The following is a 17,528-nucleotide window of genomic DNA, read 5'->3' as shown; positions in this document are numbered from 1 at the left end:
ACAATTTAATCATAATTCACTGTCTTATTTTTTTTTATTGATGTATCGTACGTCACTCTTCCCTTCCCAAGTAGTGTGACCTAAGGAGCTTGTGATCAAGCCCAGACTATCCTGCCAAGTGTTTTCTTAGGATTTTAAGTAATTATTCCCCTCTCTGATCCCCTTTTTCCTCTTCTGTTAAAAATGATGGACTTGGACTGGATGGTCACTAAGATTGATTCCAACACTGAAATTCTACGACTCTACAGTTATCATCACCCAGAGGGCTGGAATCTCCTTCAACAGGGCAGAGGACCATAGTAAGTGATACTGTTAATGACCTAGAAACAAACAGTGATGCTCTGAAGTTAGGTGAATGGAACAGTAGGCAGGTGGATATTTCCCAAGAAATCCCAAGTGTTACGGTTTGCAATCAGGGCTCAGAAAATAAGTCCATGGCAGAGAGCTCATTAGGACTGAAAGACTTGGCTATTCCACCCCCTTCCTCCCCTACGTCCTCCTGTTCCCACTCCCGAATAAAACAAAAAGGTCATCTTCTCCTACACACACACAGATTCTTTTCTGAAATATGTGGGATGCATAAAATAGCAAATGCCGTCAGATCTCGAGTTGGGCAAATACAGAGACAGCATTTTCAGTCTCATTGAAAAGTAGTTGTCAGAAATATGCCATTCATTCAGAGTCTCTAAGTGCTCTGTCAAGCTTTAACTTGATTAAAATTGAAAACCACACTGCTTGAAAACCAAACGCAAAATCGAAATCTCTTTACTCAGTGCTCTTAGATTCTGAAGCTGGGCTTATGGATTATCCTCAGTTAATTTATGCCATCTTTGTGCCATACATTAATTTTGAATATATTTGTTGAAAATTTCCTGTAGCTTGCATTTATGGTTGTCAAAGGGGCTTTTATCTTGAAAAAAATGGTGCTGGTTTTAATTACAATTCTAAATAGCTTCATAACCATCGTGAACCCTGGATTTACATCATCTTTATGACAGCCACGCGATTCCCGCTTTATTGATTTTATCATTTGCTTCATTACAGTTAATGCAAACCTTTTGTACAGACACAATTCTGGTGCTGCGCTCTTCTTGGAGGGGTTCGTATAGAACATCGTGACCGAAACAGACCCCATCCCTCCACCCCTCGCTTCCACCGCAGTGCTGACCAAAGGAAAAGTCAGGATGGGAAATAGTTCCAAAGTGGCTATCCATCACAGACAAAGGAAATGTTAGCTCTGACTATCCAACCCTTTCCTCTGATCGGATGGGTTCTGACCTTTCCATTTTGAAGTCCTGTGAGATGGCATCGCTCGCTGGGGCAGGACTGTTCACCCCACCCTCTGTTCAGAGAAGACCTGAGACAATGGTCACCCCCTTCCACATTTCACGTGCAAACCCCCTGCACCCAGGCTGGTCAGGGGCAAGGGGACCGGAGTGTATTGGGATGTAAATGTGTTGTAAATATAAGGTTAGTCCCAGAGTATGAGTGCCCAAAGAGTGAGTGAGGACCCTAGGATGGAACATTAGAACCTCGGGTGGTGAATTTGAAAAGGAATTTTTTAAGGGAAAAAAACAGAATTTGAGAGCTCGAGGAAGTATATGAAGACACAAACGTATGTATTCGACCCATCAGGTACAAGCTGCAGAAGGCCAGCAATGGCTGAGGGAACCACGAAGGGTGCTGGACGCCCCATAAGTAAGGGAGGCTGCTTCTGGGCATTTTGTGGACAAAAGCCAGGACCCTATCTAGGTGGAGTTGGGATGGTTGAGAAAACAGCCCTTTGACCTGGAAATGAGCGTTTTCCCTTTCAGGTCCAGCTTCAAAGGGCCTAACTTTTCCCCAACCAAGGGTTGTGAGAAAACTAGCCTTTAGCTGGGATGTAAAAATAGGGTAAACTTGCCAGGAAGAGCAGTGTGAGTCCAAAGATCATTTCTGGAGGGGAGAGGGGTCCCATTTCTCATGTACTTTAGGAGCAAATTCGGCAAAGTCCTACGAGGCTTTCTCTGCCTGGCATGGTACCTCCTAGAGACTTCTTGGTGAAACACTCAACTCGAGGGTGTCACTGGGATGGCCTTCTCCTCTTCTGCCTCCAGAGCCTGTGTTCCCACATCTACACTCTCATTTTGTCTATCCCCCGCTTGATGGGGGACTCTAGCCTTAGCTTTCTGGGGTCACTGTAAAAATTATTGAATGCTTTTCAAAAGTCATCTCTGTGACTAATGGGATGGAGAAAGATGCCGTTTCTGACCAGGAAGAGGAGACATTTCAAGGAGATGGGGTGGAAGGAACCACAGCAGCCTGACTTCTTATTTCTAACCCCATAAACATCCAAAAGCTTGAGAGAGCTGGTCTTATCTTACCTAAGAAACGCTACGTCAATCTCTACCCATTAGTCACTGTTGCGGGCTGCTGAGCTCAGTGGGTTTCCATGGAGCATTTTGGCAGAAGTTAATACCACATTTCATTCATTCTTGTATTTTTTTCCTAACCTGTTCAGACCTCCAGGGTCCCCATCCTAACCGTTCCAGGCAGGAGGAAACTCATATTTGTATTCTCAACATACTGCATTAGAAATAAAGTCTGACTCCTCCAATAGTACCTGTAACCACAAAATGAGAAAATTCTCATGTGAGGACTTCAGAGGCTGGATTAAAATTGCGCAGCCCTGAATATCAGCTCTGGAGGGATGCACAGAAATCTTCTTTCTCACAGGTTTGTTTTACTGATAGGGAAATTTCAGCCCAGAGAAGTTAGGCCATGACCCAGCAAGGTCAAAGAACTTTGTCATTTGATTCCCAAGCAAACTTCATTTTTTCCCACTAAACCACACCATCTTAGATGAAACTCTACTGCTGGCAAATGAGAAAAGGAAAATCATTCTTTTCCCTTTCTCCCCCAGCATGGTGCTGCTTATCCTCAGTTCGGGAGCATAAGCCATGTTCTCATTTCCCTTTCCTGGAATCGGGGGAGGAATTAGAAGCTGGTTTCAGGCTTGACATGACCGACTAAGTAGCAGTAGCCTCAGTGGAAAGCCAGAAACCTTCCCTCGGGACCTGGAAGCTCGTCAGTAGAACTGGCCCTCACCTTGTACCCAGGCGGGAACTGTCTCAATGGGGCCTCTTGGCTTCCAGCACTTTCTGTCCTTTGTTTTTCTGGCCTCTTCCTCCTATTCCAACTTATTTGGATTTGTTCAGCTCAGTGAGACCATGTGGCTGCCCCAGAATCCTGAGAATTTGAAGGGGGAAGAGTAGGGGAAAAAACTCAGCACTCGACCCAGCCTTCACCCGCATAGCTTTCCGCAGGAGCCTTGCCCAGGGGGCTCCCAGAGACCCAGGCAGGGAAGAGTTTCTGGTCAGAGACGCTTCTCTCTCGGGGCCGAGGGGAAGAGCCTGGCCTTCTTGCTAGCCTTCTCAGTGGGGGAGCCAAAGAACCCATCTGAGGAAAGGCAAGAAGGAAACTCCGTACAATCTGCTAAGTTATCTGTGCTGGCTACCGATGGGGAAGAGGGAGCAGTGGTGTGGAAATAACAACGTAGTGGCTAATCCCACAACATTGTACATTTGACTTGGGAAGCGAGCCGATGATTTACACCCCCTCCCCTGCCTCCGCTTCCGTCAAGTTTACCAGCCTCATTCTCTTTACTTAAACTGGTTTTATTTTTTGCTGAGTGCCAAGTGACTGCTAGCATCCCCAAAGCCAACTAGGAGAGTTTGTAAATTTGCTATAAATAATCCCCAGAAGTAGGTGGATTAACTCCCCCCTCCCCCATGTTCCTCTCCTTCATTCTCTTTGTTCTTCAGGTGCCAAGATATTTCTTTTCACATCAGATGGGATTGGCTTTGCTGCCTGATGGTGCCTTGTATAAGATCTGGCCCTGGGCTTCCTTGCGTTTGTGATGATGACACAGGAAAATTACCCTTACGGTGTGATGTTCTCATAAGACTCCTCCCTGCCACAGAAAGAGCAAGCCCCTCTTTTGGGGGGTGGGGAACTAGAATTCACATAACAGAATTCATCATTTTAAAGTATACACAATTCAGTGGCATTTCGTGCATTCATAATGTTGTGCGACCATCAGTTTTATCTAAACCATTTTCATCCCCCCAAAAGGAAACCCCATATCCATTAAGGAGTTACTCCCCATACTCCCCATATCACCAGTCCCTGGCAAGTGCTAATCTGTTTTCTGTTTCTGTAGATTACCTGTTCTGAACATTTCACATAACGGAATCATATATGTCTGGCCCTTTCACTTAGTACAATGTTTTCACGGTTCATCCATGTTGTAGCTCGTGTCAGGAGCTCATTCCTTCTTTATGACTGCATGATATTCTATTGTATGAATATATCACAGTTTGTCGACCCATTCGTCTGCTGATGAACACTTGGGCTGTTTCTACCTGTTGGTTATTGCAAAGAATACTGCTATGAACGTCTGCGTACAAGTTTTTGTTTGAACACCTGTTTTCAGTTCTTTGGGGTATATCCCTAGGAGTGGAATTGCTGGGCCATCAGGCAACTCTATGATTAACTTTTGAGGGACCACCAAACTCTTTTCCAGAGCAGCTGTACCATGTTACACTCCCACCAGCACTGTGGGAGGGTCCCTGTTTCTCCACATCACTTTCCATCTTTTTGACTATAGCCATCCTCACAGGTATAAAGTGATAGCCTGTCAAGACCCCCCAGGGGTGTGGGCCAAGCACTTCCTGTATGCAAGGCGCTATGGGGCAGGTGCAGTTGTGGACCAGACAGATCCTGCCCCTGCTGTCCCATTGCCGATGAGTCCAGGCCTTCTTCATTCTTCATTAAGAATAATGGTAATGAAAGAGAAGCTGGCCTTTTCCTAGAGGATTTCAGTTCTGTGCGTTAGCTGGGTTGAATGTAGTTATCAGCACTGCCCATGTTGCTGAGTTTTGATGCCCGTTTTTTCAGCAGTTAATTACAGGGACCTTGATATCCCCTTACAGTGAGCTTATGAGACATATTTTAATTGGCTTCTGCTGCCACAAATACACCTTTGAGTGACACCTCACTAATGGCCACTGCCCCTGCACATCCCAGTACATGACCTGGTTAGCACTGCCCAGTTGTTTCAGGTTGTACAACTTTAGAAGACATGCCTGTGTCACCACTCGGGGAGGCCGTGCCCAGGAAAGATTGATGAAAATCTGTGCCGTTTGCCAGTTGCCCAGAGCACAGAGAGCCATTTCCTTGAATGTGCCTCAACCTTGCTCAAGAAAGCACTAAGCTGTCCCAGGCTGGTCAGAGGCCACCTGCCAGGTCCCAGTAGTCAGCTGGGAATTGTAGTATCTCCTTAAGGCGTAGGTGCCTGCTTCCCCCAGTCATCCTAAAAGTTAAACGGCCTGGGACTTCCAGGGAATCTCATTAAGAGACACACGGGACAGCGAAAGGACACCTCACCTACCATGCTCAGGGTCAAAAAGCTTGCAGGCCAGTGAAAGCAACTGGGTTCCGGTGACCACTGCCAAGACCAAACCTTGACTATTCTCCTCTTCCCAACTGAATATAATAGAGTTAAGTCCACATGGTCCTAACATAGGGTCCCTCTCTTTGCACTTTGGAAATCAGAGAGAGGGGAGGTAGCAACGGAGGGTAAGCCCTGAAGCTTCCGGATCAGGAAGGCAGGTTTGATCCTGACTCTCTGATGTATGAGCTGAGTTCCCTTGAAGATGTTACATGACGTCTCTGAACCTTGGTTTCCTCATGTGTTTACAATTAGCCCTACTGCTGTGATGTAAGTGCTCTAATGGAAGGATGACCAAAGGGTCAGGAGGGTTTGGAGAGAGCAGTTCATTTTGCTGAGTTTGCACGGGAAGGTTTGCTGGAGGATGTGGCCTCTAAGGCAGGCCTTGATGGACGAGAAAGAATTCCCCAAGCAGAGGAGGCGGGCAGGACCAGCATGATAAGGAACCATGTAAGCGTTTGGTACACTCATGTACTGCAGAGCGGGTGGGGCAGTGCCATGCTGAGGATTCCAGGCTGTCCACAGAGAAGCAGCACCACCTGTCATCATTATGAGCAGGGACAGACCTGGGTTCAAGGTCAAGCTTAGAGACTGAACTCTCCAGGTCTCATTTGATTTTTCTGGAAAACAGGAATTGTGGTGTTTTGAGACCCAACTGGGATAAGACATTGAAGATGCCCAGCTCAATACTTGATGCCTAATAAACGGTGACTGTGTTGTTGTGATCATTTGTAGTGTAGGCCACAGGGAGTCATTAAAGGCTCGTGTCCCAATTAAGGAATGTTAAGATTAAGAAATTATACACCACTGGGGCACCTGGCTGGCTCAGTCGGTGGAGCATGCAACACTTGATCTCGGGGTTGTGAGTTCAAGCCCCACATTGGGTGTAGAGGTCGCTTAAAAATAAAATCTTAAAACAACAACAACAACAACAGAACTGGGGAATTACACACCATAGACAATAGAGTGGCAATTGACTATTTTAGGTGCTCTACACATAACTTGGTTGGTTATTAATTGAAAAAGGTCACCAAGGAATGGGGTTCAATTTTGTAGTCACTCTCCCTAAAGGTTCTCATCTATGGGAATTATAAATATAGGCCCATATTGACCTCATTCTCCCAGTAAGAGAAAAATTTGTGTTTTTCGTCATGGAGGTTTTTGATGGCTTCTCATATTTCAATCTCCTATCCGCTGGAGAAGTACAAAAAGCATATAGTCTGAACTACTGCCCTCAGTCCAGAAAAAAATATATTGAATATCTCAAATAATAGATTCTTTGGCCTGGGACGGAAGAAGAGGGGATAAAGGGATAGGCTCAAAGCACAGAAGGATCTGAGTAAGATGAACAGGAACTTTTTCTTAAGAATCTCATAAGAAATTGACCTCAGGCCACATAACTTCAGATCAGAAGGAGACTTTAGAGATTATAGAAGATGAATTCCTGTGTTTACTATTATTTATTTCAAAGGAAAGAAAATTAATGCCACAAATACATTTTCAGAGTGCATACATTTCATTACTTTCATACTCAAAACTTCCTTTTAGGCTAAATGTTATTCCATTTTACAAATGAAGAAACAGACTTGGGGGCATGGATGCTATCCATAAACTGGGTGGTTTATAAACAGCAGAAAGTTGTTTCTCGCAGACTGGAGCCTGGGATGTCCAAGACCAGGGTGCCAGCAATTCTGTGTCTGCTAGGGCCTGCTTCCTAGAGGGTCAGCTTTCTTTGTGCTGTAACATCACCTGGTGGAGGGGGTGAGGAATCCCTGTTTGGATCCCCTTTTACAAGGACACTAGTCTCATTCTTGAGGGCTCAGCTTTCACCACTTAATCACCTCCCAAAGGCCCCACTTTCTAATATAATAACCTTAGAGGAGAGGTTTTAACATATGAATTGGGGGTGAGAGGACACATTCAGTCTATAGCATTCTGCCCCTGGCCCCCCAAATTTCATATACTTCTCATATGCAAAATATGTTTCATTCTGTCTCAGTAGACTCAAACTTGTTCCAGCATCAACCTAAAACTCTAAAGTCCAAAATCTCATCTGAAGTGAGGTTGAAGAGGGGCCCCTGAGTGGCTCAGTCCTTTAAGCCTCGGGACTCTTGGTTTCAGCTCAGGCTGTGATCTCATGGGTCCTGAGACTGAGCTGCCTGTCAGGCTCCATGCTCAGCAGGGAGTCTGCTTGAAGATTCACGCCCTCTGTGCCTCCCCCTGCGTGCAGTCTCTCTCTCTCTCTCTCAAAATAAATAAATCTTTTAATTAATTAACTACCTAATAAGGCTGCAGGTATGACTCCTCCCGAGCCAAATTGCTCTCTAGCTATGAACCTGTGAAATCAAACATGTCCTTCCAAAATGCAGTGGTGATACCGGCGTAGGACCGACGTTCCCATTCCAAAAGGGAGAAATAGCAGAGAGGAAAGGAGTGACAGGCAGGTCCCGAGCAAACCCAAAACCTTAAGATTAGAGAATAATCTTAGGCTGTGTGTTCTGCCTTCGGGGCCCACTGGGGCGGAGGTCCTGCCTTCCAGGCACACTGAGGCAGATATGAGTCACTTCATTCATCAGCTAGAAATTTACAGGAGCCCTAGTCTTCTGTTTTATAAAAAATGGGTAGCAAATGTTGAAAGCCTCCAAAAGGTTACTTAGTATGGGTTGGAAATTTGAGTAAATTCAGAAGGTCTTAAATTTCTACATGAGAGAACCATGTGATTCTCTTAAAGGGAGACAAAGATCTTTCGAGGTCTTAGGAGGCCATCCCTGTCCTCCCTTGATGCGGCCTCGATGGACGGTCAGGGAGAGACCCCTGACCAACGCAGAGTGGAGCTGCTTACATCCTGTATTTGAATGAAACCCAGCATCCCGCCTGGGCTCTGATGCCTACAGCCGTCTCCGTCCGGGCAGAAATACTCTTCTCTGCCTGCGGCTTGTTGCTCATATTCATGTGGCTGGAATAGTTTCTCTAGAGTCCGACGGGAAAATTTCTGAAACCCTTGGGGGGAGGGGGAGTGAAAAATTTTAAAACTCTCAACAGTGTATGCTGATTGACCTAAAAACAAATAAAAAACACAGATGTGGAAGATAACTTTCAGGCCCGTTAACAAAAGCACATTTCATCTTCTGGTTTCTCACTCCCTCTCCCCTCCACCGGCGAGGAACCCCAGATGGTTATCACTCAAGAGTGTAACTAGGGAAACCACAAACCTGCCCCAATCGCTATGGAGACAGCCTTTTATTTGTTTGGCCTCTGAGTATTCATGACCTCAGTAAGAAGGCGAGTAAAACGCGGGTGCTTCTTACAAAGACATTTTAATTCACAATGAGGAAAGTTGAGAATGCACGTTAGGACGTCTCAGCAACTTTCAGGGCTCCCCCCAGCCCGGCTGTAGGTGTGTTTGTAGAAGGATAGCCCATTTTACAGGAGACACAGTGAGGAGCCTCTTAGAGCTGGTATAACTGAAGGCTGAGTTTGTGAATCAACACACATTTTACGGTTTAGGAACACTGGTGAAGAAATTATGTGCAGAGAATAAATCTGTTTCCAGTGGAGTCAGCCCCAGGGGTATAACTGGGGAACAGCCAGCCACTGCAGTTTGCCAGGACTGATGAGTTCCCCAGGATGGGTCACAGAAGTTTCAGTGCTAAAATGGGAATGTTCCAGACAAACCCTGGCAAGTTGGACGTCCTAGGTATGAAGCCCTTTGGTCCCTAATATTAGGTTGACGCAAGAAAGGATGGATTTGAGACAAGCCTCAAAACATGAGAGCACATTCTGCAACAAGAACCTAGTGTCCTTAGAACCATGAGAGACGATGGACTCTGAAAAACAAACTGAGGGTTCTAGAGGGGAGGGGGTTGGGAGGATGGATTAGCCTGGTGATGGGTATTGAGGAGGGCACGTTCTGCATGGAGCACTGGGTGTTATGCATAAACAATGAATCATGGAACACTATATCTAAAACTAATGATGTAATGTATGGGGATTAACATAACAATAAAAAAATTTAAAAAAAAAAAAAAAAAAAAAAAAAAAAAAAAAAAAAAGAACCTAGTGTCCTGGGGCGCCTGGGTGGCTCAGTCAGTTAAGCGTCTGCCTTCGGCTCAGGTCATGATCTCAGGGTCCTGGGATCGAGCCCCGCATCGGGCTCCCTGCTCGGCAGGAAGCCTGCTTCTCCCTCTCCCACTCCCCCTGCTTGTGTTCCCTCTCTCGCTGTCTCTCTCTGTCAAATAAATAAATAAAATCTTTAAAAAAAAAAGAAAGAACCTAGTGTCCTTGGTCCCCTGTTCTAAAAGTTGCTGTGAAGGGAACAAAACTCAAAACTCTCTCATTGGTGAATAGAGGATGTATTCGTTTGATTTGCTTTTTGTTTGGTTGGTTGGTGTTTTTGTTGTTGTTTTATTTATCTGGAAATGCTAGAAATTGTTTCAGACTGATACTCCTCCAAATTAAATGAGAGCTCAGCTTCTTCCTAGCAACTATCCTTCATGCTAAATTGGTTTGCAGGGATTTTCCCCCCTGCATTTTTCATTTGCCAAATCCCCAACAAACCGGAAACTATGTAAACACAGAAGTGTAGTTATTGATATTTCCCAGTGATGTGTAAAACACCCCTTTTTTCTCCGAGGTCTGGCGTGCCTCTTTGGTGCTAATCCATCATCTGTGTTTGCATTATTGTGGAGCTTGGTTTCAGGAGCATCTACTGGAGTGGATGCGGTTATGCTCCTGCTGAGAAGTTGCATATGTTGAACAGCAATATGATACATACTTGATAAAAGGTATTATGCTAGCCATGTGGCAAAGTATGCATAAGGATGCTTGCTGAAATAGATTCATGCTTCAATTTTTAACTAAGTTCTAAGCGGGGTGTTCTGATCAGAGAGCTTAATTAACCTAGGATTCTGTCTTTACAAAGTAGGTTTGGTTGGTTGAAGTCTCTGGAATACTAACAATCATTTAATTGTCTAAATATATCTGCAAATAGGACTAGATATGGGCACATAAAATTTCAGAGGTCAGCAATCACTGTAACTATTTTATAGTATCATTTGCATTTACATGCATACAATAGGGAAATATTACATGTAATTATTATGTAGGAAAAATAGGCATAAAGTTGTCAGTTCTATAGACAGGAATCTTTGTGGATACATAAATAATTCATGGATCGGTAAACATATCAATATGCATGTATTCTTGGGTCTGGTGGACAAGTGTACCAAATGTGCAAAATAATAGATTCACCTCTTTTTGTTCATTTGAGATGTCGTTTTAATGTGGAATTACAGTAGCTCCTTAATGATGAGAAGTAGTGACAATTCATTAGCAGACTGTGGCTTAGATCAAGTGTTTGATTTGCCTACAAAGGGTGGCTACTACTCAATTATATGGAGGGTATGCATTTCTTTTGAACATTTTTTTTTCCCCTTTGCCAGTTAAAATAACCTTGAGCTTTTTTTTTTTTTTTTTTTTTTGAAGACCCCAGCCAGGAGCAGACAAATACTTCTATAATTTGTTCTTCAATAGTGAGTTTTTAGAATGTTAAACTGTCATAAAAAAACAAACTTCAGAAGCGCTACTAGATTCCCTGTTATCTGCTTAAAGGACAATTGGATAATGGGAAGAAAAGAAACAGCATGTCTGGGCTACTTCATGTTTTGTTTTCTGGCTTGTTTTAAAAAAGCAGGGATTCCCCAAGTTTTTCTTTCTTTCTTTTTTTTTTTTTTAATAGTTTCAACATTCTGTTTCTCCTCAGTATGGAAAAAGGAGTACACTTGGAGTATGTATATGTAGGGACATACATATTTCATCAAAAACAAATTTAAATTACTTTAGTTTTTAGAATTCTCATATACCTTTTTTTTTTAAGATTTTATTTATTTATTTGACAGAGAGAGACATAGTGAGAGTGAACACAAGCAGGGGGAGTGGGAGAGGGAGAAGCAGGCTTCCTGCCAAGCAGGGAGCCCGATGCGATGCGGAGCTCGATCCCAGGACCCTGAGATCATGACCTGAGCCGAAGGCAGACGCTTAAGCCACCCAAGCGCCCCTCTCGTATCTCTTAAGATAATTGAAATGTAAAAACCACAGGTGCCGGCTTCTTCCAAAAAATTTCAAAGGATGTCTTACACTTCATTCTGTATCCTAGGTGCCTAATACAGTGTGAACATCTACTAACTCTCAGTTGCTCTTACAGGTTAATTTATTGTTGGATTCCGAGACCACAGGCTTGCCTTGAATTTCTACTAGGGCTTCTCTTGTGAATTTCATGCCGAAGTCCTTCTCCTTATTGTGCGCATTTTGTGTAGATAGTTTTGCTCGGAAATTAGCAAACTGTTTAATTCCAAAGAGCGCTGAGCCTTAGCTACTTCTCCCACTTAGCATGAGGACTGCAGTACCTCTAGCTGCAGTGCTGGAGCCCACGCTGGGCTGGATTTCGGGCCTGGAGCGACAGTGCCCTTAGGCTAAGTTTCACCAACCAAGGGCGGAGTTGCTGGGGTCCCCCAGAACATCTGCATGAGAAATACACATCTGGGTGGCTGTGCCTCGGTATGTAGACCCTGCATCTAGACGACTACTTGGGAATTCTGCTTTTCTTCCAGAAACCTGTTTCTGGAGATTTCTATCTTTCAGGTATTTTCTCCTCGTGGGGACTCAAAAGCATCGTGGAAATCATGACATTTTCTTTCTTCCTTTGTTGTTGTTGTGGGGGGCGGTGGTTAGGAGATAGGTAGGTCGCTCTTAATATTGTAATCAGATTTTTTCAGCTCTTTGAAAAGGATTTAGATATGCTTCTTTAAGTTTCTGAACTGCAAAATATTTCTTTCCTGCTTCAATTATGAAATTTGAAATTGTGATTGAAGGAGATGAATTGCGATAATATTATGCTTACGGATGGGAATTCTTACAAAAGCACTATCTCCCTGTCTGCCTTTGGTGAAGATTATTTTAAGTCCTCACTCACGCTGGCTTTCTTTTCTGACTTGTTTATATTCTCAGAGTATAAAAATACAGTAGTCAGGGAGCTCCTCTCAGGGAGTCTGCATTTAGTTCTTGTCGGAGGAGTCCTTTCTAAATAGACTCTGGTATCATTTTAGCGCACGTTGTTTGGTGAAATCTGAGCTGCCCAGGGAAATTAGAGCAGTTAATTTAATATCATGAATGTTTTGGGGCTTCCAGGCTTAGTCACAGGCAGGAGAGTATAAATCAAATTGAGTTTTCTATATAAAGTAGATGACAGTGAAAGTTGCCTCCAAAAAACAGCCAAACTTCCTTCCATCCACTGCCTTCCTGCCCCTCATCTTCACCACAGAAATCTCACGTTATTCCAAGCATCCTCTGCAAATACTCCCCCAGTGGAGGTCTGTGTGGCAGAAAGCTCCCCATGTAGTCAGAGAGGGAATGCTCCATCACATAGGACCACGGCCGGGACAGCATAGCTCATGGCTTAGAGCCTTCTGCCGGGTAGTTTGAACCCAGCCCTGCCGGACCTTCAGTAGGACTCACTCTGCAACCATGCATGGCCAGCTGGGAAGTCCCTGGCACTGTGCGAGGCACCAGGGCAGGTCATTTTGTGTGGTAAAAATGGATTCAGTAGCAGTGTGAAATACACCTCTCACTGCCATGGACAAATAGAAAGATCAGGCATTCTAAGACTGCTGAGTTCTTTGTGCTGCCATATCCAGAGTTCCTTTTGCACATACATGCCTCCTGAGTAATGGAGTGTGGAGTGAGCAATGGGCTTTTTGATTTGTTTTTGAGAGGGTCTTTGAAAGAGTCCTTTCAAAGCTGCAAAATGGATCTTTGACTCGAGAGCTTAGAACACAGTTCAGCGGCCTCCATCAACCCCCAGAAGCAAACTGCTAAGTCAAAGGCTTTGGCCTTAGCTCCAGAAGGTTCTCTGTGTGTTTAGTAGTGCTCCACTCCTAACACCTGCAAAGGAATGCTGGGCTGGCATGTATTTTGCATCCCCCACCCCGTGCTTGGGGACTAACTTTTGTGTATCTGAGATGTAATTTTGAAAGAAAAAGAAACCTTGTCTGAGGCAAGTATGTATTTACTTTGCTTTAGGGGCCTGGCTTATTTGCATGAAATATCAGGATAGATTGCAGACAATTAATGACCTTTTACGAACACTCTGATGCTCAGTGCCATGAAGATATTAATAGCTGGGCAGTGAAGTAATTCTCAGGTTTTCATTTGCTTGACACGATCCTCCTAGGCCTTGTACCCCCCGAAGACTTCCCTGATGAACAATGCGTATGGGAAATGACTGACGACAAAGGCTGGGGTACTGTTTATCTGTGGGTAGAGTAAAAGGAGACAATCCTGGTTATAATAAATGTATAGCACACTTCTGCATAAATATTTGAAATTTTGATACATTTCATATATTCTAAAGGAGTCTATAAAAATACACCCACAGAGATGCTTCTATTACAGCTCAGTGTTCCCCATTACTAATAAACAACTAGGTGTCAGCTTGTGCCGCCCAGTGAGCCTGTTCAAACATTACGGAACTGATCACGTAGGAGACCTCCCTGCTTTTAGCCTTATAGTGACCACGTCCCTCCCTAAGACTCTGTCCCACCGCTCCAGTATCCCTGGGCAGGACTCCTATGCAACGTTGAACAGTGGACTTGGTTTTTCATCTTTTGCACATCTCCTTTCCCCCACCCTTTTAATCTCTTCTACCACTTCATTCTTTCCCTTCTTTCCGTGAATTTCTCTTCTCCCCTGCAAATTGCATTCTTTCCATATAACATTCTGTACATTTACAGTGTCCTGTTTGGTTTCTCGTGCTCGAAAAGAAAAGGAACAGAAAGCATCTCACAAAATCCAGCAAATAAATAATATTCTAATAGCAAGGACTTCGCCAAAATGTCTGCCCAAAAGCAGATGCACCACAAACTGCCATCGCTACACACTACCCCCTCGTCTCAGTCTGATGATTTAGATACTTTTCTACTTAGGTGGATGGGGCCATTTTTGCTGAATTCAGCATATTTATTGAACAATTTCTTGGAGCTAAAAGCCAACTCCACTGCATTTCTGCTTGGTAAGGTTTGGTGGCCTTGGTGTGGGGCGGGGGTTGTTGATTCATCGGCCCTTAAACTGATGATAAATCTAAAAACTGGGCAGCAGGACTAGACTGCCTTAATAGAACCTTTGCGGGGAATCAGCGGCCCCAGTACTTACAGGAAATCTTGGGAAAGGACGTTCAGCAAACTCATGTTAAGAAAGACTACGGAAGGATTCCGGGTAGCGAGAACTCTGAGATTTCACCGGAGTGGGCATCAGCAAGAACTTTGAACGCTAGATGTAGAAGTTGTCGACCTAAAGAGTGCTTCTGCTTCTTGAGATACCCATTGGCCGCTTATTTTTAAACCCTAAATGTCTAAATCTTGTATCAGGAGCATTTATTGAGATGATTCAGTTCCCCGTAATATCGTGGCAGAGCCCATCGGTTGTGACACACGACATCAGTCTAATTGTACGTGTCTCACTCATCTGCGTTTACAGAAATCTTGTATCTATCTGGTTTCTCAATGATAATAGTATTTTAATTTTAATTCCGCCTTCCTGCAGCAGAATATAAAACCCTCCGTGAGGGTTACTGAACATATCATCGACACATCTTTTGCACAGAGTTGTTGGGATAGATTAGTACAAGTCACATGAAAATTCCAGCATCGGAAAATCCCTTCACCTGAGAGGGGCTGATTTTTTTCTAAGACAAAAGAAAAAAAAAAAAAAAAGTAGATAAGGGAGTTTTTCAGTACAGCCATACTTCTTTCGGCCATTTGCCCCAAAGACCGTGGTGTATTCTGCACACAAAATACAATAGACAATCTGGTGCTAATAAACATTTTCTGTATACCATTTTTTATTTTAGAAATCAAATGACTGATATATAATGTGAGATTTGAGTTGCAGTATGGTCATGACTTACACATCAGACCTATTTTGATTTAGGGATAATGGTATATATTTATTATCCTTCAACTAAAATACCTCAATCCCCAACTAGAATGTATATTAGTCAAGGCATCCTTTTAAAAGACATTATTTTCATGCTCATAAGATGGAAAGGGAAATAAAAAAGGAGTCCTGAAATAGGTGCATTTAATTCTTCCCAATTTAAATTTAAGTGGTACATCTTTAAGGCAATAACAATATTCCTTTTCTTCCCCCATCAGGAACGCTTCCATCAATGGATTTCTTTAATGTTGATGGTGGTTGGTGCAGTTTGAGGGGCTCTGTAGTTAGTCAGAAAATGCTTCGATAGAATGACCTACCAGATGGGCCCCATAACAAAGCACGGAGGCATCAAACCACCACAGACATTTGGTGCTTAGAATAATAAAAAGACTATAAAATTAGATTAGTTGAGTCTAATTTGGAATTGGTATATTCCCCATGCACCCTCGCTGCTCTTGGGCAGATAAAGCCTTGAGATTTAGCACTGTGTCAGAGCAGAAGACTGCAACTTCCAGTAAAGGGAGACAAGGGAGAGGGAGAGAGGGAAAAAAGCATTCTGGGAGGTCGCGGAGGGCAGAGCAGTGACCTCCAATGATTTACAGGCCTTTAGCTTAATGAAATTGTTTCAGTGACATGACGGTAAGAGCTCGTAATGGATTGGATGCCCTAATGTAATGAAATTACTCCCTTCTGCCTAAAAAAAAAAAAAAATGCGCAATTAATATTTACTGAGACCTGACAGCCTTTGGTGCGCTCGTCTGTGTAGCTCTCCCAGACAGAGAGCAGGGACGGAGCAGCGTGGCAGACAGGCTGGCTCTGCGCGAGCTCCTGGCGGGGACGAGCAGAGCCTGCCAGGGGTGGAGGGACAGGCGCTCGGGTGGCCCGGGCCGCCCAGCTCCTCGGCGCTGCCCCCGCTCAGCCTTCATGCCCTCCCCTTGCTTTTCCACAGGCAACTGGACAACAACCACATCAGCTGCATTGAAGATGGAGCCTTCCGAGCGCTGCGCGATTTGGAGATCCTGTGAGTTGATCTTGCGACCGCTGCCTTGTGTGCATGTGTGTGTGTGTCCCTGTGAGGAGGAGAGAAAGGGGAGTGTGTGTGCAGGGGGGTCCGTGTGGATTGCATTTCTGTGTCTTCTGCTGCAGTGCTATTAAAATTGGGAACCGGGAGATCCCTCTGGCTCACCTTGGCCAAAGTGTTTGCAGGCAGCAAAGTGTGATTTCTCACCTCCCACAAACTGGGGTTCCTGCTAATTAAGTCTCAATTGAGTCCTTTCTCCCCCGGTGCTCCTGTGGTATTTGTTGCTGGGTGGAACAGATGGGCTAGAATAGCCCCCCAGCGCCAGGGAGAGCGTTCAGGGAGAGTCTGTTTGAGTGTGGGCATGGGAAGAGACAGTTTACAGGTCTGGGAGATGAGAGAGGGGATAGCACCAAGGGGTCAGTTGATATCACCCAGAATCACAAAGGGACCTGGCACAGGGCGGGGGCGGGGGTGCTGCACTGCCAAACAGCCTGGTAAAGTCTAGTCATTGCCATTGCTCCTGGGATCTCGCCTTGGGTTTAAATGCAAACTTTAAGCAGTAACCTTAAAGTGGCAGGGTGGGGGAAAGATGCGAGGAGGTGGAATCCCACCCCTTATACCTTGAGGATCTGCTTTTCTGTGTTCTGGATTTTTCCCATGGGTCTAACCTGATTTCCAGTTTTCCAGGTGTGGGTTGGGGGGTGGAATTCAGCTAGGAATCATCTTGGGGTCATTCAAACTAAAGTAGAATTGTGTAAGAAAACATTTCGATTGAATGTCACCCAAAGCGACACTTCCAGCTGTCCCTGATTTGGTGAAACCTAGAAAGGAAAGCAATAAAGCCTAGTAGAACTTGTGTCAGGAGATGTGTGGTTCAGTCCCAACTCAGCCCCTAATTGGCTGTGTGACCTTGGGCAAGTCCCTTCCGCACTCAGAGTCTCAGTTTTCCCATTTGGAAAAGGAAGGGTTTGTTGCTATACCTTGGGGCTGGCTTCCCCTTTCCAAATTCTGTAATTGCTTGGTTCTAAA

The 17,528-nt window shown here is 44.4% G+C and overlaps 1 protein-coding gene and 1 long non-coding RNA gene across 2 annotated transcripts in view; one reads left to right on the top strand and one right to left on the bottom strand.

Moving 5' to 3' along the window:
• The window catches only part of SLIT3 (slit guidance ligand 3), a 592,234-nt gene that overhangs the window by 424,352 nt on the left and 150,354 nt on the right, over nucleotides 1–17,528 (top strand). The window contains exon 6 of the mRNA XM_036106743.2: nucleotides 16,428–16,499. Coding sequence (XP_035962636.2) covers nucleotides 16,428–16,499 — 72 coding nt within the window. The remainder of the gene's footprint in view (nucleotides 1–16,427; nucleotides 16,500–17,528) is intronic.
• LOC144381090 (uncharacterized) overlaps nucleotides 1–17,528 on the bottom strand; it is a 188,017-nt gene that overhangs the window by 156,217 nt on the left and 14,272 nt on the right. The gene's annotated exons all lie outside the window — the stretch shown is intronic.

Source organism: Halichoerus grypus, chromosome 2, assembly GCF_964656455.1.
Source record: "Halichoerus grypus chromosome 2, mHalGry1.hap1.1, whole genome shotgun sequence".
Classification (NCBI taxonomy): Eukaryota; Metazoa; Chordata; class Mammalia; order Carnivora; family Phocidae; genus Halichoerus; species Halichoerus grypus.
This window is presented reverse-complemented; position numbering and strand designations above follow the sequence as displayed.